At 40.3% G+C, this 25,712-nt stretch overlaps 1 protein-coding gene across 1 annotated transcript; it reads left to right on the top strand.

Annotated features, from left to right (window-relative positions):
• Positions 1-4,138: 4,138 nt before the first annotated feature.
• On the top strand, positions 4,139-17,091 carry LOC115900785 (zinc finger protein 492-like). Its single transcript, XM_030942589.1, is given in 5 exon segments — positions 4,139-4,204; positions 4,801-4,927; positions 5,417-5,512; positions 14,457-16,244; positions 16,247-17,091. Coding segments are annotated over 5 exon segments (2,922 nt in total).
• The last annotated feature ends 8,621 nt before the right edge of the window (positions 17,092-25,712 follow it).

Here is a 25,712-nt window from a genome sequence, read left to right as displayed (position 1 = left end):
AACTCCTGACCTTGTGATCCACCCACCTTGGCATCCCAAAGTGATAGGATTACAGGTGTGAGCCACCATGCCCAGCTGAGAAATGAAAAACCCTCCAAAAAACAAAAATCAATAAATCTAGGAGCTGTATTTTGAAAAAATTAACAAAATAGGGCCGGGCACAGTGGCTTACACCTGTAATCCCAGCACTTTGAGAAGCCAAGGTGGGGGGATCACCTGAGGTCAAGAGATCAAAACCAACTTGGCCAGCATGATGAAACCTGTCTCTACTAAACATAGAAAAATTAGCTGGTCATGGTAGCACGTGCCTGTAATCCCAGCTACTCCAGAGGCTGAGGCAGCAGAATCGCTTGAACCCGGGAGGTGGAGGTTGCAGTGAGCCAAGATCCCACCACTGCACTCCAGCCTGGGTGAAGGGCGGTGAGACTCTATCTCAACTGGTTATTCTAGTTAGCAGCTCCTCTCTCTAACTTTTTATCAAGGTTCTTAGCTTCTTTGCATTCAGTTAGAACATGCTCCTTTAGCTCAGTGGAGTTTGTTATTACCCATCTTCTGAAGCCTACTTCTGTCAATTTGTCTATCTTATTCTCCATCCAGTTCTACACCCTTGCTGGAGAGGCATTGCAATCATTTGGAGATAAGGCACTCTTGCCTTTTGTGTTTTCAGTGTTTTTTTCTTTTTACTTTTCTTTCTTTTTTTTTTTTTTTTTTTTTTTTTTTTTTTTTTTTTTTTTTTTTTTTTTTGAGATGGAGTCTCACTCTGTCGCCCAAGCTGGAGTGCATTGGTGCAATCTCTGCTCACTGCAAGCGTCGCCTCCCAAGTTCACATAATTCTCCTGACTCAGCTTCACGAGTAGCTGGGACTACAGGTGCCTGCTACCATGCCCGGCTAATTTTTTTGTAGTTTTTAGTAGAGACGGGGTTTCAGCGTGTTAGCCAGGATGGTCTCAATCTCCTGACCTCATGATCCGCCCGCCTCGGCCTCCTAAAGTGCTGGGATTACAGGCATGAGCCACCGCACCTGGCTTCAGCGTTGTTTTCATTGATTCTTTCTCATCTTCATGAGTTTGTCTAGTTTCGATCTTTGAGGCTGCTGACTCTTGGATGGGGTTCTTGTGGGGACTTTTTTGTTGCTGTTGTTCATTTCTGTTTGTTTTTCTTTCAGTGGTCAGGTCCCTCTTCTGTATGGTTGCTGTGGTTTGCTGGGGGTTCACTTTAGGCCCTTTTTATCTGGTTCACTCCTGCACCTGGAGATAATACTCAAGGAGGCTGGATAACAGCAAAGATGGATGCCTTCTCCTTCATCTGAAATGTCTGACCTCAACGAACACCAATCTGATGCCAGTAGGAACACAGCTGTATAGGGTGTCTGACAACCCCTGTTGGAGTATCTCACCCATTTGGGTGGCACGAGGAACAGGACACATTTAATGAAGCACTTTTATTGTCCCTTGGTGGAGGGGGTATGCTTCACTGGGGTTAAACCCACTTCTCTGGGTTGCTTGGATTCCTGAGAATTAGCAGAAGGAAAAGCTAAGTCTGCTCGTCCACAGAGACTGCAGTCACCTCTCCCCTTAGGGACTCAGGCCCAGGGAGATCAGAGTTCTGTCCCTGAGCCTCTGGCTGAAGCTGTTGGAGTTCCTGCAGGGTAGCCCCACAAAGTGAGGAGGGATGGGTCAGAGTCAGGCCTAAAGAGGTGCTGTAGCTGCAGTCTGGCACAGCCGGTGTGTTGGGCTGTGGGGGACACCTCTTGGAACCAAGCCGTCCAGCATCCCTGTCTCCAGCAGGGGAAAAGCACCGCCAGGAGCTATAGAGATGGCTGCCGCCCTTCCCCTGCCCAGGGAGCCTAGTGTGTTAGACAGCTGTCAGTCCCAGTACTGGTTGCTGCCCCACCCCAAGGAGCTCAAATGGCTTAGACAGCAGGCAGCCACAGCTGTGGTGCTGGTCACCCCTTCCCTGGGAACTCAGCAGGCTGAAACCGATTTTAGCTGAGAGGCTGTTGAGAATCTGCACAGCTCTGGGGTTGGGACCCTAGGTCCTGGTGGCATGGGTTCCCGAGTGAAATCTTTCAGTCTGTGGGTTGCACAGTTCCTTGGAAAAAGCATGGTTTTGTCAGCTAAGTAGCACACTCATTCACCGCCTCCCTTGGCAGGAGGGTGGGGGCTCCCCTGCCCTGTGCGGCTGTCAGGTGGGTGGCTGCACCACACTCTTCTTTCTTCCTCTCCATGGGCCATGCCAGCTGCCTAGTCAGGTCTGATGAGAGAACCTGGATACCTCAGGTGCCAGTGCAGGATGCACAGGCCATTATGGTTCTTTTCGGCGGGAACCTCTGATCACCGCTGCTTCTAGTTGGCCATCTTTGCCCCGCCCCTAAAAAATATTTTTTGTTTTATTTTTTGTTTTTTAAGCTAAACATGTCTCAGATGAAGAGCTGTGTCTACTCTGCCTCCTGGAATGCCATGTGTTCAATACTTGCAGAGCTTTACTTTTCTACTTGTGCTTTTTCTTCCTAATGAGTTTGTTTTAACTACTTTTTAGTTCTTATTATAGTCAAGGGTGTCTGAAAAACATTTATTTCCTATATACCAGGGTCTTCTCTACATTCTCAAGATCATGCCTCTTATATGTCATAAAGAATTCTCACCATGAATTTATGAACTGCAATATTAAGAATTTTTATTTCGTGGCTGTGGAACATGGAAAGGTGTGGATACTCAGTATTCCTATTGGGGAAAAGCTGGGGTCCTTAGTAAAGACGGAGAGCATGTGATGTTGCGGTTCCATCTCTGTTCTCCATTAGCTGTATGCAGAACAGGATTAAGAAAATGCTTATTTAGCCGGGCGCAGTGGCTCAAGCCTGTAGTCCCAACACTATAGGAGGCCGAGATGGGCAAATCACGAGGTCAGGAGATTGAGACCATCCTGGCTAACACGGGGAAACACCGTCTCCACTAAAAAATAAATACAAAAAAAAACTAGCCAGGCGAGGTGGCAGGCGCCTCTAGTCCCAGCTACTCGGGAGGCTGAGGCAGGAGAATGGCGTAAACCCGGGAGGCGGAGCTTGCAGTGAGCTGAGATCGCGCCACCGCACTCCAGCCTGGGCAACAAAGCGGGACTCCGTCTCAAAAAAAAAAAAAAAGGAAAATGCTTATTTAAATGGGATGGCATTTATTACCCAGACAGTTTTGAAAAAAAAAAAAAATTATTAGGAGATACTTGCTCTTTAGGGTCTGAAAATCACTATTAAAATGTACAGAACATGGCAGATATCGGTATCTGGAACTTTGCATAAAGCCAATGTTTTTATATGATTAAATTCAGGCTGTAATTTTCTTTTGGCTGGGAGTTACCATAGCAGTGATGCCGTGTCCTTCTCTGTGCATCAGCATATCATAAACATTTGTCTTCATGCAGTTGATGTTAATAACTCACTTGGTTAATGAGCTCTGTGACATTTTTTTTTCTATAGAGTTAGTTATTTTTCTCTTCATTATTATGTATCTTTATTTAGCAGATGTGCACAAACAATCACATTTAATCTGGCAGCTGACCTTTCTTAGGTTTTCTTTTCAGTTATCTGTCTTTAGAAAATGAAAGCTCTCATCTTTGTTTACAGGCCAGAAAAACTGAGAAACACACAGGCTCTTCCACTTACTGGATGTTTGACAAAATAGTTTTCTTGGGCCAAACACATGGGCATTACTGGTGAGCTTGTTAGAGATTCAGAAATTCATTTTATTACAGATTTTTTTTTTTTTTTTTTTTTTTTTTGAGATGGAGTCTTGCTCTGTCTCCTAGACCTGGAGTGCAGTGGCGAGATTTCAGCTCACTGCACGCTCCACCTCCCAGGTTCACGCCATTCTCCTGTCTCAGCCTCCCCAGTAGCTGGGACTGCAGGCGCCCGCCACCACATCTGGCTAATTTTTTGTAATTTTTAGTAGAGACGGGTTTCACCGTGTTAGCCAGGATAGTCTCGATCTCCTGACCTCATGATCCACCCACCTCAGCCTCCCATAGTGCTGGGATTACAGGCATGAGCCACCATGCCAGCTCAGATTTTCTGAAAAAATAATCAGGATTAACAAGATCTCCAGTTTATTGTACGCATTAACGTTTGAGCAGTAATTTCTAACTGAGTATGTCTTTTCCATCTGAAAACTTTACACAGCTTATTCTGTATTATGTAAATATAGCACTAAAAAATGTACATGTTAGTGTTAATGCCCTCAATTTAATACTTCACCATCCAGAAAAGTGTCATCTATACACTGATGTTGTGGATCTTATACTACTCTCTTTTCTCAGAGTTAGAGAATACATTAGAGAATATTTCTGTGTTGAAAGTTATGTATTAGGCTGGGCGCGGTGGCTCAAGCCTGTAATCCCAGCACTTTGGGAGGCCGAGGAGGGCGGATCACGAGGTTAGGAGATCTAGACCATCCTGGCTAACACAGTGAAACCCCGTCTCTACTAACAAAAATACAAAAAATTAGCCAGGCGTGTTGGCGGGTGCCTGTAGTCCCAGCTACTCGGGAGGCTGAGCCAAGAGAACAGCATGAACCTGGAGGTGGAGCTTGCAGTGAGCCGAGATTGCGCCACTGCACTCCAGCCTGGGCAACAGAGTGAGACTCCTTCTCAAAAAAAAAAAAAAAAAAAAGGAAAGCTATTTATTAAATATTTTCAGTCACTCCTATAAGTAAGAACCAGTTCTCTTTACTCTTGTTTTACCTTGAGTCAAATTAAAACTTCTGTTCATGGCCACATGGTAAATATGTGTGTGTGTGTTTGTATGTTTTTCAGGGAGTGTTGACATTTAGGGATGTGGCCGTAGAATTCTCTCTGGAGGAGTGGCAATGCCTGGACACTGCACAGCAGAATTTATATAGGAATGTGATGTTAGAGAACTACAGAAACCTGGTCTTCCTGGGTGAGGATAACTTCAGTACACAATTCCCTAATATACCCTATAAGTTTTATTTCTCTTTTTTGTAGAATGGTTTTTGGCAATTTATGCTTTCAGATCTCTGGTTTTTGTTTTTGTTTTTTTAACTTCAAGCTTTGTCTATGTAGAAAAGAATTTCAAGATGTTTCATTTTGACCTGAACTTTCCACACTCCTGAGCTGATCTGTGTCCTTCACTCTGGATTAGTGTTAATTTTAGAAATTTAGTGGCATAACATACTGTTGCCCACATCTGAAAATGTAATTGCCACTACCAATTTTTGATTTAGTAGTACCAGGTAGTAAAATTAAAAATGTACAAAATTAAAATATTTCCTAAATATTTAAATTTTTTTGTTGTAAATTAGTATTTTGGAATTAATTTACTAGAATATTACATCATTTTTACTGAACACACTACTAAATTGATAATTGGAGAATATGAGCACGATTCAGGTTATTTTTAATAAAACAGGTATTGCTGCCTCTAAGCCAGACCTGATCACCTGTCTGGAGCAAGGAAAAGAACCTTGGAATGTGAAGAGACATAAGGTGGGAGCTGCACCCCCAGGTAGGTAAGAGTGAAAGTGAATACAACAGACAACACAGATGAGAGGTCCAAAGCAGAAAAAAGAAAAGTCCTTAAAATGATTTGAAATCTGTGTTCTAAAGGAAATAGTTTCTAGGAAGCCTGAATTTTTTTTTTTATTTTGCTCTCACAAAGAAGCATCTTCTGTCTTATCTTTGTAAAATTGCTAAAGATTTTACTTTCCCTTTGGTGACCTTCCTTCAAGTTTACAGTGACAGCCAAGACAGTCCTGTTCGTGGCATATAAGAGACTGCAAAATCTGACTGCTTCTCCATTGTTTTTGAAAACACACAGATAACCTGCATAATTTTGAGAAACTCTGTTAAACTGTTTTTTAAGTTCTCTTTTTACATCATGTCCTAAATATGTGAGAGTAGTGGTTTCTGTTCCATTGGTTTTTTATTGCTAATTTTTCTGCACATTGTATTCTGTCTTATCATCTTGAAGTATAGTTTGAAATTATAATAAAGTATGATGTTTTGCTTTGTCCTTTTTTTTTTTTCAGGATTGCTTTGACTATTCAAAGTTTATTGTAATTCTATGTGAGAATTGTATTTTCTTTTCTTTTTTATTTTTTTTGAGATGGAGTCTCACTCTATCACCCAGGCTGGAGTGCAGTGGCACGATCTCGGCTCACTGCAACCTCTGCCTCCTGGGTTCAAGCAATTCTTCTGCCTCAGCCTCCTGAGTAGCTGGGTTTACAGGTGCCCGCCACCATACCTGGCTAATTTTTTTGTATTTTTAGTAGAGATGGGGTGTCACCATATTGGCCAGGCTGGTCTGGAACTCCTAGACCTCATATTCCTCCCACCTTGGCCTCCCCAAGTTCTGGGATTACAGGCGTGAGCCACCGCACCCGGCCCTCTTCAAGTTTTTGTAAATTGGTTTCAGAAAGTAAAGATCTTTTGTTGAGCCCCCAGGGTGATGGGATGTCCTATGGGTTTGTAGTGGAGAGGGGTAGTAGCTTGTTTACAAAGGCTGCTGGGTCTGCATTAGGGTCCACCTTTAGTTGGCTTGTTACAAGGGCTTGGGTAGTTGTAATTCTCATTTTATTTTTGGACAGAGTGCATATCCTTCAGGACTTTGCTCTGTAGGGCAGATGCTAGGGCAGGTTTCTGCACTTGGGTCTGCATATGGTAGGCTTTATATTGGGATGTAGATGAGTTTGGCTTTCACTGAGTACCAGAGAGGATTTCCTATGGTCACTGTGTGGGTTTCTACATAGGAAGAACTTGCCATGAACTTTGGCTCAGGGTGATAAAACTGAGTCATGGAACTGCTTCAGGGACCACAGTAAGGGCCAAGGCCTGCAGGTGTGCTGCATGGCTATAAATGGGTATCTCTCTCCAGGCCTCTGGAAGGGCAAGACCTCTCCCAGACTGTGGCTGGGAGGAGTTTGGGATGATTACAGGGTAAGTTCAGAATTCTCAGTGTGACCAAGTTTGGTGGGCCATTTTCTGGTCGGTAGCCAAGAACAGAGGTCCTGTAGTTTGCCACCTGAATGAAAGCCTGCCTTCTGAAAAGAATATTCCTCAATCTTGGGCATTAGCAGAGTTTCACAACTCCCTCCCTAGATCTCAAACCTCTTTTAAGGGCACTTATTTTGGAGATGGGTTCTTGCTGCATAACCCAGGTTGATCTTGAAGTTCTGTGCTAAAGCATATCTCATTACAGGTCTGAGTCATGATTCCTGTTTCTCTCATAAAGGCATTTTGTGAGGCTGATGAATTTTCTTGCTGTCAGAAAATAAGCAAATAAGGCACCTTTTATTTTTCCATGTTAGCGATGTCACTCTCCTGTACATTTTGACTTTCTGTTTTCTATTTCAATTTTGTCTATAATTTTAGATTTAGACATTTAGGACAATATACTAAAATTTACATGTTATGTCTGAAGTGAATTAGATAATTAGTAGGCAGACAAAAAGGAAATATAGGCAGGCAAAAAAAGATGACAGGATTTTCACTCACTTTTGTCAGCCAATACCTAAAAAATGACATAATTTGTTCCCAAATATTTGTTTTGTATTTCAGAGGCCCTGACCATATTCTGCAAAATAATACATATTTTTTCTTTATTTACCAATGTAAGGCTATTTTTTGCTTCTAAACTTGGATTACAGAGTTTTATTTTGCATAAGAATAGCATATATTTAAAACTTAGAAATGATCTTATTTGTTAAAATGCTTATTTATCACTTTGTCATTAGAACCTTCTGTTGATGATTATGCTGCATTTTATCTGAAACTACTGCATTACAGTGCATGCCAGTGATTCAAAATAGCCACCTTCAGTGAATTCACAGTTACAGTAAAGTATTCCAGTTACCTACACAAATTCTTTATTAATGCTACATCCAGTTGCATACCAGATTTTATGAGTAAACATTTATTATTATTTTGTAGTTTCATATTAGTGTGTTTTTTCAGTGTAGGTTTCTTAACATAAGGTTATTATGTTTTGTGGTTTTACAATTTTATACAATTTGAAATTCTGTTTTTACATGGAAGTCAGTGTGGGGTTTAAGACATAAATCAGCCATATGTCTATTACAATCTGATTATATGTGTGTATGTTTTTATCTATAAATATAACCCCAATTTTGGTTATGGCTAATCTTGTATATATTTTTTTCTTAGCTGATTTTTAATGGTGGCTTTATCTTATCTAAATGAGTAGTCATGGAAATATTCTTATTTTCACCTTGTGTTTAATAATAAATATACTTCCTATGTGAGAGAGAAACACTTGTGACTGAAAGATAATTTTGGGGAAGATTTATAATTCTGGATCTTTTTCAGTTATTCTTCTAAAAATCAATTGTACAAACATAACCTAAAATTTACCATCTTAAATCTATTTAAATGTACATTTCACGGCCAGTCACGGTGGTGGTTCACGTCTGTAATCCCCGGATTTTGGGAGGCCAAGGCAGGAAGACTGCTTGAGCCCAAAAGCTTGAGAACATCCTGGAAGACATATGGAAACCTCATCTCTGTAAAGCACTTAAAAATAGCCAGACATGGTGCTGTGATCCTATCTACTTGGAAGATTGAGGAGGGAGGATTATTTGAACCTGGAAGTTTGAGGCTGCAGTGAGCCATGATTGTGCCATGCACCCCAGCTTGAGTGGCAGAGTAAGACCCTGACTCAAAAAAACGGTACATTTCAGGCATGTGAAATATATTTACCCTGTTTTATAAAAGACTTCTAGAAATTTTACAATACGCATTAAACAACTACCAATGTTTCCCATTTCCTGGCACTTTTCAAATACCATTCTGCTTTCTGTTTCTAAGAGTATAACTGCTTTATGTATCTCATAAAATCTCTTGTTTGTGGCTGGCTTATTTTATTTTGCATAAAGTCATTAAGATTTACCTTTATAGGCCGGGCGCGGTGGCTCAAGCCTGTAATCCCAGCACTTTGGGAGGCCGAGACGGGCGGATCACGAGGTCAGGCGATCGAGACCATCCTGGCTAACACCGTGAAACCCCGTCTCTACTAAAAAATACAAAAAACTAGCCGGGCGAGGTGGCGGGCGCCTGTAGTCCCAGCTACTCGGGAGGCTGAGGCAGGAGAATGGTGTAAACCCGGGAGGCGGAGCTTGCAGTGAGCTGAGATCCGGCCACTGCACTCCAGCCTGGGTGACAGAGCAAGACTCCGTCTCAAAAAAAAAAAAAAAAAAAAAAAAAAAGATTTCAGTTTTTAAAAATTTGGTAAGACTTATTTTCTTTTTTTTTTTTTTTTGGCATAAGAGGTGGTCTATCAAGGAAAATGTTGTATTAGCTATTGAGAACCATGTGTGTTCTGGTGTTGAGTGTTTTCTATGCCTCTGTTAGAAATAATTGTCTTATACTGCCTGGAAGCCCTCTATTCCCTTACTAATATTCTCATTTAATTTTTATTACAGAAAGTGCAGTATTGAAATATCCTACTGTAATTATGTTGCTCTCTCTGTGTCTCTGTTATTCTGTCAATATTTGCTTTATATGTTTGGAGCCCTAATGTGAGATACAGACACACACACACACATAAACAAATTTGTCATAGGTTCTCAGTGAGTAAATCTAAAGTTTTTCTTTTTGTGGTTTTTTTTTTTTTTTTTTTTTTTTTTTTTGAGACAGAGTCTCACTCTGCGTCCCAGGCTAGAGTGCAGTGGTGTGATCTTGGCTTACTGCAACCTCTGCCTCCTGGGTTCAAGCGATTCTCCTGCCTCGACCTCCCAAGTAGCTAGGATTTCAGGTGCCCACCACCATGCCTGGCTAATTTTTATATTTTTAGTAGAGACAGGGTTTCACCATGTTGGCCAGGCCAGTCTCGAACTCCGGACTTCAAGTGATCCACCTGCCTCGGCCTCCCAAAGTGCTTGGATTAGAGGCGTGAGCCACCATGTCCAGCCTAAATCTGTAAGTTCTAATGTCCTTTTTGTCTCCTTGGAGTTTTGACTTCAACTACATTTTATAAAATATGACAGTTTTTGACTAAGATGTAGCTTGCATAATATTGATTTCTTCTGCTCTCATTTGATTAATATTTGCATGAAATGTATTCTTCCATCTTGCCCCTTTTAGTGTTTTTTATCATTAGATCTCTACTGACTTTTGTAGAAAAAAAAGTTGGATCTTGGTTTTTAAAATTTTTAATAAATCTATTCATTGAAAGTATGTCTCTTGATTTGAAACTTAATTTGATATATATGTATTTAAATAATTGATAAAGACTTACTGTTATGTTTTCAATTATTTTATTTGATTCCTGCATCTTTGTTTCTCATTTTCTCTCTTTGTGTCTTTTGATTTTTATATTGATATGCTTTTACTTATTTCTAATTCACTTTTGTATATTTGTACAGATTTTTTTTTTTTTTTTTTGTGGTACCTTGGGGCTTTCATAAAACCTCTATAAGAAACAACAGTATATTTTTAATTTGGTACAAAATCAACTTCAGTTGAATAAAAAATTCTTCCTCATTACATCTGCCCTGAAATTTGTGATTGATGTTGCTAATTATGTTTTTACATTGTATATTCATTAACAGATGTTTATAATTTCTGTGCTTTTATTTTTCAAAATTTAGAGAATAATTTAAAATGTTTTCTGGACCATTATGATAATGCCACAAAATTCTGTTTTTGTGTATGTGCATATCTTTCCCAGAAAATAATGTATTTTTATTTATGTGTTTTTTTTTTTTTTTTTAATCCTTTAACTTGCAGGTTAAGGAGCTGCTTTCATCATCTTTTATATGTAGGGCATATGCAGTGCTAATATACTTTTTCAGAATTTGGTTGTTTTGGAAGGTTTCTTTCTTTTTTTTTTTTTTTTTTTTTTTTGAGACAGAGTCTCGCTCTGTCGCGCAGGCTGGAATGCAGTGGCCGGATCTCAGCTCACTGCAAGCTCCGCATCCCGGGTTTACGCCATTCTCCTGCCTCAGCCTCCCGAGTAGCTGGGACTACAGGCGCCAGCCACCTCGCCCGGCTAGTTTTTTGTACTTTTTATTAGAGACGGGGTTTCACTGTGTTAGCCAGGATGGTCTCGATCTCCTGACCTCGTGATCCGCCCGTCTCGGCCTCCCAAAGTGCTGGGATTACAGGCTTGAGCCACCGCGCCCGGCCGGTTTCTTTCTTTTTATTTGGCAGGACAGATTTGTTGATGGTATTATTCTCACTTCATAGCAGTTTTTTTCTCCCCGACCCCCCCGCCACAGGATTTTGTGTCACACAGTTTCTTTCTGGCCTGCAAAATTTTTGTTGATAATTTACGGTTATGTCATAAGACTATGTTTGTAAATGACACATTACTTTCATCTTGCAGCTCCTCAGACTTTCTTCTTGTCTGTGATTTTTGAAAATGTCCTTAATATGTATTTGTTATAAATATCTTTGTGTGTATCCTAATTTGTTTGTTGAACTTCATTTTTACATCACTTTTCTTTTAGGATTTTCCAGTTATTATTTATTTTTCTATTTTTTTTACCTCCAAATTGTTTTTTTTTAATATTTTGATATTTTTGTTTTTTATCCTCATTTTTATGATTTTCTACAGTGGACTGACTGTGTTCCTGTTTCACTCATTGGATATTATTCAGTTTATTAGTGTTTAAAATTAATGTGTATATCTTTTTTATGGTTTCTGTCTGACATTTATGTAATATTTTTGATGAAATTATATTGCCCTGTTTTGTATACATTGTAATCTTTGAGATTTGGACATTAAAAAAAGCTACTTGTCACAGTCTTTAAAATGTATTTTTTTCTGACATAGTCTGAAAACAGTTATCTTGGCTAGAGATTCTGGGAGTCTCTCAAACATGTTTTTAGGATGTGCCTTGTCTAAAATTTTGTGTTTAGTTTTTGTCAAAGGAGTTTATTCATGTTCCTTCTTCTTCTTCTTTTTTTTTTTTTTTTTTTTTTGAAACAGTTTTGCTTCTGTCACCCAAGCTGCAGCACAGTGGCATGGTCTCAGCTCACTGCAGCCTCCACCTCCTGGGTTGAAGTGATTCTCTGGTCTCAGCCTCCCACTTAGCTGGGATTACAGGCATGTGACCCCATGCTCAGGTACTTTTGTATTTTTAATAGAGACGATTTCACCATGTTGCCCAGGCTTAGTCTCAAACTCCTGACCTAAGTTGATCTACGCACCTTTTCCTCCCAGAGTGCTAGGATTACAGGTGTGAGCCACCACACTCAGCCTATTCATGTTTCTTCTTAATAACCAATAATCGGGCCGGGCGCGGTGGCTCAAGCCTGTAATCCCAGCACTTTGGGAGGCTGAGACGGGCAGATCACGAGGTCAGGAGATCGAGACCATCCTGGCTAACACGGTGAAACCCCGCCTCTACTAAAAAATACAAAAAACTAGCTGGGCGAGGTGGCGAGCGCCTGTAGTCCCAGCTACACGGGAGGCTGAGGCAGGAGAATGGCGTATACCTGGGAGGCAGAGCTTGCAGTGAGCTGAGATCCAGCCACTGCACTCAAGCCCGGGCAACAGAGCAAGACTCCGTCTCAAAAAAAAAAAAAAAACAATAATCACTTGCTACAATTGTTTCCTGTAGCAAGTCTTTATGCTGCTGTAAAACTTACCTTTCTTATTTATTATTTTTTGTTATACTTTAAGTTCTAAGATACATGTGCACAACGTGCAGTTTTGTTACATAGGTAAACATGTGCCATGGTGGTTAATGTTATCCGTCCCCCAGGCCCCCACCCCACGACAGGCCCCAGTGTGTGATGTTCCCCACCCTGTGTCCATGTATTCTCATTGCTGAATTCCCACCTATGAGTGAGAACATGCAGTGTTTGGTTTTCTGTCTTTGTGATAGTTTGCTGAGAATGAGGGTTTCCAGCATCATCCATGTCCCTGTGAAAAACATGAACTCATCCTTTTTCATGACTGCATAGTACTCCGTGGTATATATGTGACACATTTTCTTAATCCATTCTATCATTGATGGACATTTGGGTTGGTTCCAAGTCTTTGCTATTGTGAACAGTACTGCAGTAAACATACATGTGCATGTGTCTTTATAACAGCATGATTTATAATCCTTTGGGTATATACCCAGTAATGGGATGACTGGGTCAAATGGTATTTCTAGTTCTAGATCCTTGAGGAATCGCCACGCTGTCTTCTACAATGGTTGAATTAGTTTACAGTCCCACCAACAGTGTAAAAGTGTTCCTATTTCTCCACATCCTCTCCAGCACCTGTTGTTTCCTGACTTTTTAATGATTGCCATTCTAACTGGTGTGAGATGGTATCTCATTGTGGTTTTGATGGGCATTTCTCTGATGGCCAGTGATGATGAGCATTTTTTCATGTGTCTGTTGGCTGCATAAATGTCTTCTTTTGAGAAGTGTTTGTTCATATCCTTCACTCACTTTTTGATGGGGCTGTTTGATGTTTTCTTGTAAATTTCTTTAAATTCCTTGTAGATTCTGGAAATTAGCCCTTTGTCAGATGGGTAGATTGTAAAAATTTTCTCCCATTCTGTAGGTTGCCTGTTCACTCTGATGGTAGTTTCTTTTGCTGTGCAGAAGCTCTTTAGTTTAATGAGATCCCATTTGTCAATTTTAGCTTTTGTCACCATTGCTTTTGGTGTTTTAGTCATGAAGTCCTTGCCCATGCCTATGTCCTGAATGGCATTGCCTAGGTTTTTTTCTAGGGTTTTTATGGTTTTAGGTCTAACATTTAAGTCTTTAATCCATCTTGAATTAATTTTGGTATAAGGTGTAAGGAGAAGATCCAGTTTCAACTTTCTACATATGGCTAGCCAGTTTTCCCAGCACCATTTATTAAATAGGGAATCCTTTCCCCTTCTCTTGTTTTTGTCAGGTTTGTCAGAGATCAGATGGTTGTAGATGTGTGGTGTTCTTTCTGAGGGCCCTGTTCTGTTCCATTGGTCTATATATCTGTTTTGGTACCTTATCTTTCATCCCAGCACACTCAAACTGTCATTTGAAAGAATACCACTATTTCTTTCAGATCTTTTATGCAATAAGAGACAGGAACCAGTGTCTGTGAAAGCCCCTGTCATTGAGAAATAAACATGTATAAGCCATTATTTTATTTGTCTTTTAAAAATGAAACCAGGAGTTGGCAGTTTATTTCTAAAGTCACTGTGTTACATAGGGAAGCAGGAAGATCTGTGTAGGGTAAATGTAACAGACTTTACTTTCTCCTGTGTGCCTCTTTGCATTGGACTCACCTGGGGCACTGCACACACTTAACTTACTTTAATTTTTTACAAATGTAATTTGGTCTGTATGTTTTTGTTACATTATATGGCTGTGAAAATGTTACAGCATGTAATATTTGGCTGTGCCATCTTGTGATGTAGTCTATCATTTTATAGGTTAGATTTGTAAAGTATATTTGTCTGAGTCTAGTAAGTAAAGTAATTTATTGTTTTTATTTCTTTCAGTTGTATGTCCTCATTTTTCCCAAGACCTTTGGCCAAAGCAGGGCATAAAAAATTATATCCAAAAAGTGATGCTGAGAAGATATAAAAAATGTGGACCTGAAAATTTACAGCTAAGAAAATACTGTAAAAGCGTGGATGAGTGTAAGTTGTGTGAAGAATGTTACAATGGACTTAGCCAGTGTTTGACAACTGCCCAGAACAAAATATTTCAATGTGACAAATACATGAAAGTCTTTCATAAATTTTCAAATTCAGACAGATATAAGATAAAACATACTGGAAATAAAGCTTTCCAACGTAAAGAATGTGAAAAGTCATTTTGTGTGCTTTCACACTTAGCTCAACATGAAAAAATTCATACTGGAGAGAAACCCTACAAATGTAAAGAATGTGGGAAAGCCTACAATGAGGCCTCAAACCTTTCTACACATAAAAGAATTCGTACTGGAAAGAAACCCTACAAATGTGAAGAGTGTGGAAAAGCCTTTAACCGGCTTTCACACCTTACTACACATAAGATAATTCACACTGGAAAGAAACCCTACAAATGTGAGGAATGTGGCAAAGCTTTTAACCAGTCTGCAAACCTTACTACACATAAGATAATTCATACTGGAGAGAAACCCTACAAATGTGAGGAATATGGCAAAACTTTTAGCCAGTCCTCAACCCTTACTACACATAAGAGAATTCATACTGGAGAGAAACCGTACAAATGTGAAGAATGTGGCAAAGCTTTTAGGAAGCCCTCAAGCCTTACTACACATAAGAGAATTCATACTGGAGAGAAACCCTACAAATGTGAAGAATGTGGCAAAGCTTTTAACAATTCCTCAGCCCTTACTATACATAAGAGAATTCATACTGGAGAGAAACCCTACAAATGTGAGGAATGTGGCAAAGCTTTTTGCGGGTCCTCAACCCTTACTACACATAAGAGAATTCATACTGGAGAGAAACCCTACAAATGTGAAGAATGTGGCAAAGCCTTTAACCAGTCCTCACACCTTACTACACATAAGAGAATTCATACTGGAGAGAAGCCCTACAAATGTGAAGAATGTGGCAAAGCTTTTAGCAAGTCCTCAACCCTTACTACACATAAGAGAATTCATACTGGAGAGAAACCCTACAAATGTGAGGAATATGGCAAAACTTTTAGCCAGTCCTCAACCCTTACCACACATAAGAGAATTCATACTGGAGAGAAACCCTACAAATGTGAAGAATGTGGCAAAGCTTTCAGCAAGTCCTCAACCCTTACTACACATAAGAGAATTCATACTGGACAGAAACCCTACAAATGTGAGGAATATGGCAAAACTTTTAGCCAGTCCTCAACCCTTACTACACATAAGAGAATTCATACTGGAGAGAAACCCTACAAATGTGAAGAATGTGGCAAAGCTTTTAGCAAGTCCTCAACCCTTACTACACATAAGAGAATTCATACTGGAGAGAAACCCTACAAATGTGAAGAATGTGGCAAAGCTTTTAGCAAGTCCTCAACCCTTACTACACATAAGAGAATTCATACTGGAGAGAACCCCTACAAATGTGAGGAATATGGCAAAACTTTTAGCCAGTCCTCAGCCCTTACTACACATAAGAGAATTCATACTGGAGAGAAACTCTACAAATGTGAAGAATGTGGCAAAGCTTTTAGCAAGTCCTCAACCCTTACTACACATAAGAGAATTCATACTGGAGAGAACCCCTACAAATGTGAGGAATATGGCAAAACTTTTAGCCAGTCCTCAGCCCATAAGAGAATTCATACTGGAGAGAACTCTACAAATGTGAAGAATGTGGCAAAGCTTTTAGCAAGTCCTCAACCCTTACTACACATAAGAGAATTCATACTGGAGAGAAACCCTACAAATGTGAAGAATGTGGCAAAGCTTTTAGCAAGTCCTCAACCCTTACTACACATAAGAGAATTCATACTGGAGAGAAACCCTACAAATGTGAAGAATGTGGCAAAGCTTTTAGCAAGTCCTCAACCCTTACTACACATAAGAGAATTCAAGCTGGAGAGAAACCCTACAAATGTGAGGAATATGCCAAAGCTTTTAGCCAGTCCTCAACCCTTACTACACATAAGAGAATTCATACTGGAGAGAAACCCTACAAATGTGAAGAATGTGGCAAAGCTTTTAACAAGTCCTCAACCCTTACTACACATAAGAGAATTCATACTGGAGAGAAACCCTACAAATGTGAAGAATGTGGCAAAGCTTTTAACAATTCCTCAACCCTTACTACACATAAGAGAATTCATACTGGAGAGAAACCCTACAAATGTGAAGAATGTGGCAAAGCTTTTAGCAAGTCCTCAACCCTTACTACACATAAGAGAATTCATACTGGAGAGAAACCCTACAAATGTGAAGAATGTGGCAAAGCCTTTAACCAGTCCTCAAACCTTACTACACACAAGATAAATCATACTGGAGAGAAACCCTACAAGTGTGAAGAATGTGGCAAAGCCTTTAACAACTCCTTTATTCTTAACAGACATAAGATGATTCATACTGGAGAGAAACTCTACAAACCTGAAAGTTGTAACAATGCTTGTGACAACACCGCAAATATTTCCAAACATAAAAGAAAGCGTGCTGGTGAGAAATCATAGAAATATGAATAATGCAACAGAGCCTTTGCTTGCAGGTTAGGTAATTCACACTGGAGAAAACTTTTACAAGTGTGAACAATGTGGCAAAACTTACACAATGCTCATACCTTATTGCACACGAAAGCCTTTATACTTGAAAATAAATTCACAAATATAAAGTAAACTGATTAATATCTGCTCACATCTTATTCAGCATCAGAGAGTTTATACTTAATAGCGTTAAAAGTGCAATTACTGTCAAAAGAGTCTTGAGAAAATGTAAGCCTTTAACGTGCTGAAGAGGATTTATTTTGAAGACAAACATTACAAATATAAACAAAGTTGTAACTTTACTTGTAACAGATCTTGTATTCATTTTGTATTAGAGGCAAACCCTGAAGCAATTGCTCAAACTTTGTTCAACATCAGAGAATTTATATCAAAGAAAAACCCTATAAATGTAACAAATTTGGAAAAAAACATTTATTCAAAAACTGCAGGTTAGAAAACAGTTCATATTACAATATATTTTTGCAGATGCAATAAATAGAAAAAAATTTAATTCCATGGTAAGTCTATGGAAATATCAGAGAATTTACGTTAGAAATATATACGGCACTCATACTTAATTCTTTACACTGAATCAGAGTTCTGAGTTAGAAAATAATCCAAAACTAAACTTGGTAGAAAAATTATTTGTATATAACTTTAAAAGAGTAGAAGATTTTTTGGAGAGTTACAAGTATACTTTTTTGGAAAGAGTACAGATTGTTTGAAAAGTAAGTAATGTAATTAACTCTCATATTCATACAAGTAATGTTCTAATTAGCTCTCAAATTATTTCATGTTAATGTCATAACTAACTCTCAAATTACTTCATGCTAAAGAAGTTAGTTTTTCTTTTTTTGTTTGTTTGTTTGTTTTTGAGATGGGGTCTTGCTCTGTCACCGTCCAGGCTAGAGTGCAGTGGCATGATCTCGGCTCACTGCAACCTCTGTCTCTAGGGTTCAAGTGATTCTCCTGCTTCAGCCTCCCGAGTAGCTGGGATTACAGGCGTGCACTACCATGCTGTCTAAGTTTTGTATTTTTAGTAGAGCTGAAGTTTTGCCATGTTGGCCAGGCTGGTCTCAAACTTATGACCTTAGGTGATCCACCCAGCTCAGCCTCCCACAATGCTGGGATTACAGGTGTTAGCCACCACGCCTGACCCATGCTGCTTTTTTATTCCTATTGTATTCATATGTGAAAGCATGTGACCAAAAGATAGGAGAGATTATTTTTTATTAGGTGAGCATTTATGACCTGTGAAAGAGTAAGAACATTAAAATGTGAGATGCATGATGAAAATCTAAGTAAAGAGGTTCTTTGTGATTCACTTACAGTATTGAGTGATGCATGAGGTAGGTGTTCAGAGTAATATTCTGCATTATATTGAGAGACAAATATATATTTTAGTTTTAGTCAAAATTAAAAATAAGTATATTTTACTAGTTGTACTTTTATGAAAAAAATGCAGTACATGTTAAAAATTTTAGATTATGTCTGAACTTAATTTCTTAATTCAACATTTTTAACAGTTTAAATATTGTGCATTCAATCAAATCACATTATTCCACTTACTTTAATCTAGTCCACCTTACTCAAGGGTGTAGATAAAAGGTGGTAACAAGGCCGGGCGCGGTGGCTCAAGTCTGCAATCCCAGCACTTTGGGAGGCCAAGGTGGGCGGATCACTTGAGGTCAGGAGTTCAAGACCAGCCTGACCAACATGGAGAAACCCCATCTCTACTAAAAATACAAAATTAGCCAGGTGTGGTGGTGCATGCCTGTAATCCCAGCTACTCAGGAGGCTGAGGCAGGAGAATCCCTTGAACCCAGGAGGCAGAGTAAAGTAAGTAAGTAAGCCGAGATCATGCCATTGCACTGCAGCCTGGGCAATAAGAGTGAAACTCAGTCTCAAAAAAAAAAAAAAATGCTAACAATGCACTATTTGGTAAAATAATGGACTAACATCTCTAGTACTAATCTTTTTTCCTGTGGCTTTAAACTGCAAATAAAGAATATTGTTGCTGTAGGCAAAATTTGTATTTTTTTCCCATTTAAATTTACTTTTGTTAATTTTTTCAGGCACAAAATGTTTATGTTATATATGGCATATTCTGATAGAGGCATACAATATATAATGATCACATTAGGGTAAATGAGGTATCCATCACCTTTAGAATTTGTTTTTTGTATTATGAACAGTTCAATTGTACAGTTTTAGTTATTTTAAAATATACAATTGTTGACTGCAGGGTTATTTTTATAATAATAATAAAAATTATATACAAGTACAAAATTTACATTTCTGAGTCCTGAATACTTAAAAATAATTTCTTGTATATTTTTCTTTGACTCTGTGGCCTCTCTGCTTGCAAACACAGACTTTTTCTTTGGATTTACATAGAGTTAAATATACATATCTATTAGTCTAAATAAAAACCTTAGGTGTAAGAAGATTATGGATTAAGTGTGTTTGAGTAGGAGTTTATGACTGTTTTCAGAATATTCAATATTGGAACAAGACAAATAATTTTAATAAGGTGTTTAATTTTCTTTCTTTCTTTCTTTTTTTTTTTTTTTTTTTGAGACAGAGTCTCGCTCTGTCGCCCAGGCTGGAGTGCAGTGGCCGAATCTCAGCTCACTGCAAGCTCCGCCTCCTGGGTTCACTCCATTCTCCTGCCTCAGACTCCCACGTAGCTGGGACTTCAGGCGCCTGCCACATCGCCCGGCTAGTTTTTTGTATTTTTTAGTAGAGACGGGGTTTCACCGTGTTCGCCAGGATGGTCTCGATCTCCTCACCTGTGATCTGCCTGCCTCGGCCTCCCAAAGGAGAGTCACGATATTAACTGTCAACTTCCCTGGAAGTCAGATTCAGAACTTCAAAAGTGAGCTGTGTCCATGTGGGAGAGTGACAACTCTTATTTTTGGGTGGGTGTGCATTTAAGGATCGCAGTCTCACCTGTGTGATTGGCACCCTTATGACATTTTCTGTATCAGCCAAAGGCTTTATATGATATGCATGAGAGTCACAGTCTGCTCTGAGAGTTTTGTGCTGGTATGAGCCATGATTTTACCTGATGCCCTAAGCCCAGGTATGAGAGTCATCCTCTGTCTAATTTGCTGGATCCAGGAATGAGAATCAGCACTGTGCCTGCCAGCTACATTCAGAAGTGAGTCACCATCCTACCTGTGGCTGGATCCACATATAAGTCACAATTCTAACTGCAAACTGCATTTACATGTGAAATTTTTTATCTTAATGTGTGTAAGTTAAAATCCTAACTGTCAGCTGGGTGTGCATGTGAGAGTTACAGTCTCACCTGTGTGCTGAGCCCTGTTAGACACTCTCTATACCAACTGAAAGCCTTATACAATATTCATGAGTATTGTAATTTTCTCTGACCTTCGTATAAGAAACACACCCAGACGTCACTCATTGCCCTAAGCCCAGCAAAGAGAATCAATCTCTCTCTTATTTACTGGGTTCAGGTATGATTGTCATCTTTGCATCAGTGAGCTGAGCCCAGGTGTATGTCACAATCCCACCTGTAGACAGAGACCAGGCAGAAGAGTCACATCACCTGGATCCTAGGACAGGAATATGTCAGTCCTCAGTATGAGCAGGATCAAGGAAGAAGAGTCATATTGGCTGGGTTCTGGGCCTAGTGATATGCCACAATCCTTCATGTGGGCAGGTCCCAAGCAGAAGAGAACAGTAACATCACTTAGGTGATGAGCCCAGCAATATGTAACAATGCCCAATGGGGCAGAGCCCAGGCAAGAGAGGAGAGTCAGGTCACATATTTGCTGGTTCCAGCAATATGTTACAACTCCCACTGTTAGCAGAACTTTGCAAAAGAAGTGGGTCACAAAATTTAATTGCTGGGTTAAGCAATCGTTCACAATCCCCACTGTTGGCAAAGATCAGGCAGCAGAGGACTCAGATCACCTAGTTGCTGGGTGCAGCAATATGTCACGTGTTCATTCTTCTGAAGCTGAGACCCAGGCAGGACAGAAGAGTCACTTCACCTAGGTGTTTGACTAAGAAATATGTCATAATGTCCCATGTGGGGAGAATTAAGGCAGAATAACACATCATCTAGGTGCTGGTCCCAGTGATATGTCACAATTTTCTGTGTAATCAAAGCTTTGGCACAAGAGGAGAGTCACATTACCTAGGTGCTGAATTCAGAAATATGTAACAATCACTTCCAAGTAATGGATTCAGGCAGATGAGGAGACCCACATTACCTTGGTCCTTGACCTTGGTATATGTCACAATTTCATCTGTGGGTTGGGCCCAGGAAGAAAACGAAAATCACTCGGGGTATGGGCAAAAGCACACATCACAATCACACCTGCAGAAAAGTCCAGGGATGAGATACACAATCCCTAACATGCCCAGCTCTAGGGAGAACAGTCAACACCTCCTGTGTGTTCAGTCCGAGTGTGCAAGTCAGAATCTGGATACTGGGCTGGATTTGGGCCTGAGAGTCTCATTCAACCTTCAGATTGTGCTCTGGTAGTAGAGTCACAGCCTCAGAGGTGTGATAAATCTTGGTCCGAGAGTAATTATCTCATCTGTGGACCTGATTCATGTATGAGACTCACAATGCAAACTTTTAGCTACCTCTGAGTGTGAGATTCAGAACCTCAACAGTGGGCCATGGCTATTTAACAGGGTGAAAATTCTTACTGTGAACTGGGCGTGCATACTAGGGTCACTATCTCACCTGTGCACTAGGCCCTGTTATCACAGTCTTGGTGCCACCCAAGAGCTTTCTACGGTGTGCCTGAAAGTCACAATCCACACTTAGATCTACATGCTGGTATGAACTCATGATCTTACCGATTGTCCTAAGCCCAGGAATGAGAGCTAACATCTCTCTTATTAGCTAGGGTCAGATATGAGAGTTCTCAGGCCAGATCCACATGTGACAGTCACAATTTCAACCATGGGTGGCATCCAAATGTGATACTCAGGACCTCATCAGTGGTCTCTGTCCACATGTGGGAGTGACAGTTCTCACTGTTGTCTGAGTGCATCTGTGAGAATCACAATTTTAAATTTGTGCTGGAATCTGTTATGACACTCTCTGTATCATCAGAAGGGATCATACAATATGTGTGAGTTTTGTAATCTTCTGTGACCTTCACACAAGTAGAGAGCCCAGGAGCTTGTCCATTGCTTGAAGGCTACCTATGAGAGTCAACATATCTCCTATTGGCTAGATCCAGGTAGGTATGCAGCTAATCACTGTGCCTCTGAGCTGGGTCCAGAAATTGGTCAATATTCAACCTGTTTCCAGATGTACATATGACAGTCAGACTTTTGACTGTGGACTGCATCTGTGTGTGAGGTTCAGAAGCTCACCAGTGTCCTTCTTTGATGTTTGGAAGTGACAATCCCAATTGTTGGTTTGGTAGGCCTGTGAGAGTCACAATCTCACCTGTGTGCTGAGTCCTATTACATTCTCTGTAGCACACAAAGTATTTATAAGGTATGCATAAATTTTATACATCTCTGTGACCCTTCTTAAAGTAGGAAACCCAGGACTACCTACTGCCTAAAGTCTAGCTAAAAGCGTCAAAATCATTCCTATTGTCTGGGTTCTCATATGAGTGTAATCGTAATGCCTGTGAGCTGGGAAAAACTATGTGTCAAAACTTAGCCTGTGTGAATAAACCAGAAAACAGAATCATGTCAACTGAATGCTGGACCAAAAACATGTCGCTATCCACTCTGTGAGGAGAGCTGTGGCAGAAAAGTCACATAATCTGGGTACTGGGCCCAGCAGTATGTCACAATGCCATCTGTGGGCAGGGTTCATGCAGGAAAGACATATTATCTGCATGCAGGGCACAGCAATATGTGACCCTCTGTACAGGGCTTGGATAAGAGAGGAGAGTCACAATACCCAGTTGATGGGCCCATTGATAGGTCACAATGCCTCCTTTAGGAGGAGCCAAGGCAGGAGAGTCGTATCATTTATGTATACGGCTCAGTGACATATCACAACCCACACTGCGGCAAAGCCCACGCAAAAGAGTAAAGTCACATCATGATGCTACAACTATCTCTGTTGGCAGGACCCAAGCAGGAGAGGATGATTATATAACCTAGGTTATGGGCCCAAAGATATGTCACAATTTCCCCTGAGGACAGGGCCTATGCAGGAAAGTAAAATAAATGCTTGGCCCAGGTACACATCACAATTTTGTTTTTGTGCTTTACCCAGGCCAGATAATCAGATCACTTAGGAGCTGGGCAAAGGTATATGTCACAATCACACTAGCAAGAAGGTTGAGAAATGAGATTCAAAATTCCATGCATTTTATGACTTCAGGTATGAGAGTCAAGAGACCTCATTTGAGTTGGCTCCAAATACATGAGTCACAATCTTAATGGTGGGCTCAGTCCCTGCAAGAGAGCCCCAATTCCAAATGCAAACTACTTCTGAATCTATGAGTCACAGCTTCACAGTGCTCTGAATCCTAGTCTTTGAGTCACCATTCTACCTGTTAAGCAGATCCATGTATGAGAGTCACAATTCCAACTTTCAACTGCCTCCATGTGTGAGATCCACAGCCTCAACAGTGGACGGTTTCCATGTGTGACAGTGACAATGTTTACTGTTGGCTGAGTGTGCACAGGAGAGTCACAATTTCACCTGTGTTCTTGGTTGTGTTATGACACTCTCTGTGCTACCCATGGGCTTTATATGGTATAAGTGGCAGTTGCAATCTACTTTGAGACCTTCATGCTGCTACGAACCAATGATTGTACCCACTGCCCTATGCCCAGGTATGAGAGTCACATCTCTCTTATTGGCCAGATATAGGTATGACAGATATAGTCATCAAAGTGTCTGTAAGCTGGCTCCAAAAAAAAGTCAGCAAACCAATTGTCCCGGGACCCACATATGACTGTCACAAATCTAATTGTAGAGTGCCGGTGAGATTCAGGACCTCACCAGGGGGTTATTCTTATGTGTGAGGGTAACAATCCTAATTTTCAGCTGGGTGTGCCCATGAGAGTAACAATCTCACTTGTGTAGTGGATCCTGTTATTATACTCTCAATGTAACACAAAAGCTTTATAGGATAAGCTTGAGTGTCATAATCTTATGTGACCTTTCCTCACATAGGAGACCCAGAACTTTATCCATTGCCCTAAGCCTAAAATAAAAAGGCAAAATCTCCCCTATTGGTGGGTCCATATATCAAATTAGCCAGTAAAAAAGATACTGTCTGTCCTGGCCAGGCTGAGAGAAACAGGTAAGATTCTGGGTCTCCTCTCTTTACAAAGATCATAAAAAATTACCACTTCCTCCCATATTGTATAAAGCCCTTGGGTGATACAGAGAGTGTAAATTCAGCTGATACAGAAAGTGTATCCAGCACGCAATATAAATTTTTCTTATTTTATGCACGCCCAGCCAACTATTAGCCTTGTCACCCTCACACATAAACAGAGCCCCCTGGTGAGGTCCTGAATCTAACTCGTGGATGCAGTTCACAGTTGAAATTGCGACTGCATATGTGAACACCTGGCTACAGTTGGAATGGTGACTCATTTCTAAACCCAGCTCATAGACAGGTGAAGACCCTCCTATCTAAACTCAGCCATTCTTAAAGATGTTCACTCTCATATCTGGGCTTAGAATCACAGGTAAAATTGTCAGTTCACACAAGCACAAAGGTTTCAGAACGGATTGCAGCTCTCATGCATACTGTGTAATGCCCTCAGTAAGAAAGAGAGGGTCCTTACAGGGCCACGCACACAAATGAGATTGTGACACTCAAATGCACACCCAGCCAACGGTAAAGATTGTCATCCAACCATATGAACACAACCAGTGTTAAAGTCCTGAATCTCATGCCCGCAGGCAATCAAAAGTTGGAAAGCTGACTGTCATATGTGGAGAGTCACCAACGCACCTAATCAAGATTTGGCACACCTATGAAGCTGTGCCCCTTTGAAAATAATACAGTGCATGGGAGGGATTGCGGCTGTCATGCAAGGATCCTGTCCACTGTTGAGATTGTAACTCGTGTACTGAGACCCAACATACAGAACGTATTGACTCTTATACCTAGAACTGGGCCATGTGCGTGATTGTTAATTTTATCCCTGGACTTTTCTGCAGGTGTGACTGTGACATATTTCTTTGCCCAGTACCTGAGTGATTTGACTCTCTTACCTGGGTACTCTCCTTATAGGGTATTGTGACATATTTCCAAACCCAGAACCTAAGTGATTTGACTTTCTTCTGCTGTTTGGGCTCAGAAGGGATTGTGATGTATTCCTGGACCCAGAACCAAGGTGAAGTGACTCTTCTTTTGTCAGGGCACTGCCAAAAAAAAAAAAAAAAAAAAAAAAAAAAAATTGACATATCACTGGACCTTGATTCCAGATGATATAACTCTCCTCTTTTTGCTTTGCCCAACATATTTTGGGTACCATGACACATTTCTAGACCCAGAACCTAGGTGATGTGAGGTTCCTAAGCCCGGCCTGCAGTGAGTCTTGTGACATATGTCTGCATCCATGACCTAAGAATTCTGACTCTTTTTTTGCCTAAACTTTGTCAACAA

The sequence above is a fragment of the Rhinopithecus roxellana genome, chromosome 12, assembly GCF_007565055.1.
Source record: "Rhinopithecus roxellana isolate Shanxi Qingling chromosome 12, ASM756505v1, whole genome shotgun sequence".
Taxonomy (NCBI): domain Eukaryota; kingdom Metazoa; phylum Chordata; class Mammalia; order Primates; family Cercopithecidae; genus Rhinopithecus; species Rhinopithecus roxellana.
Note: the sequence above shows the minus strand (reverse complement) of the source record. Positions and strands in the feature narration are given on the sequence as shown.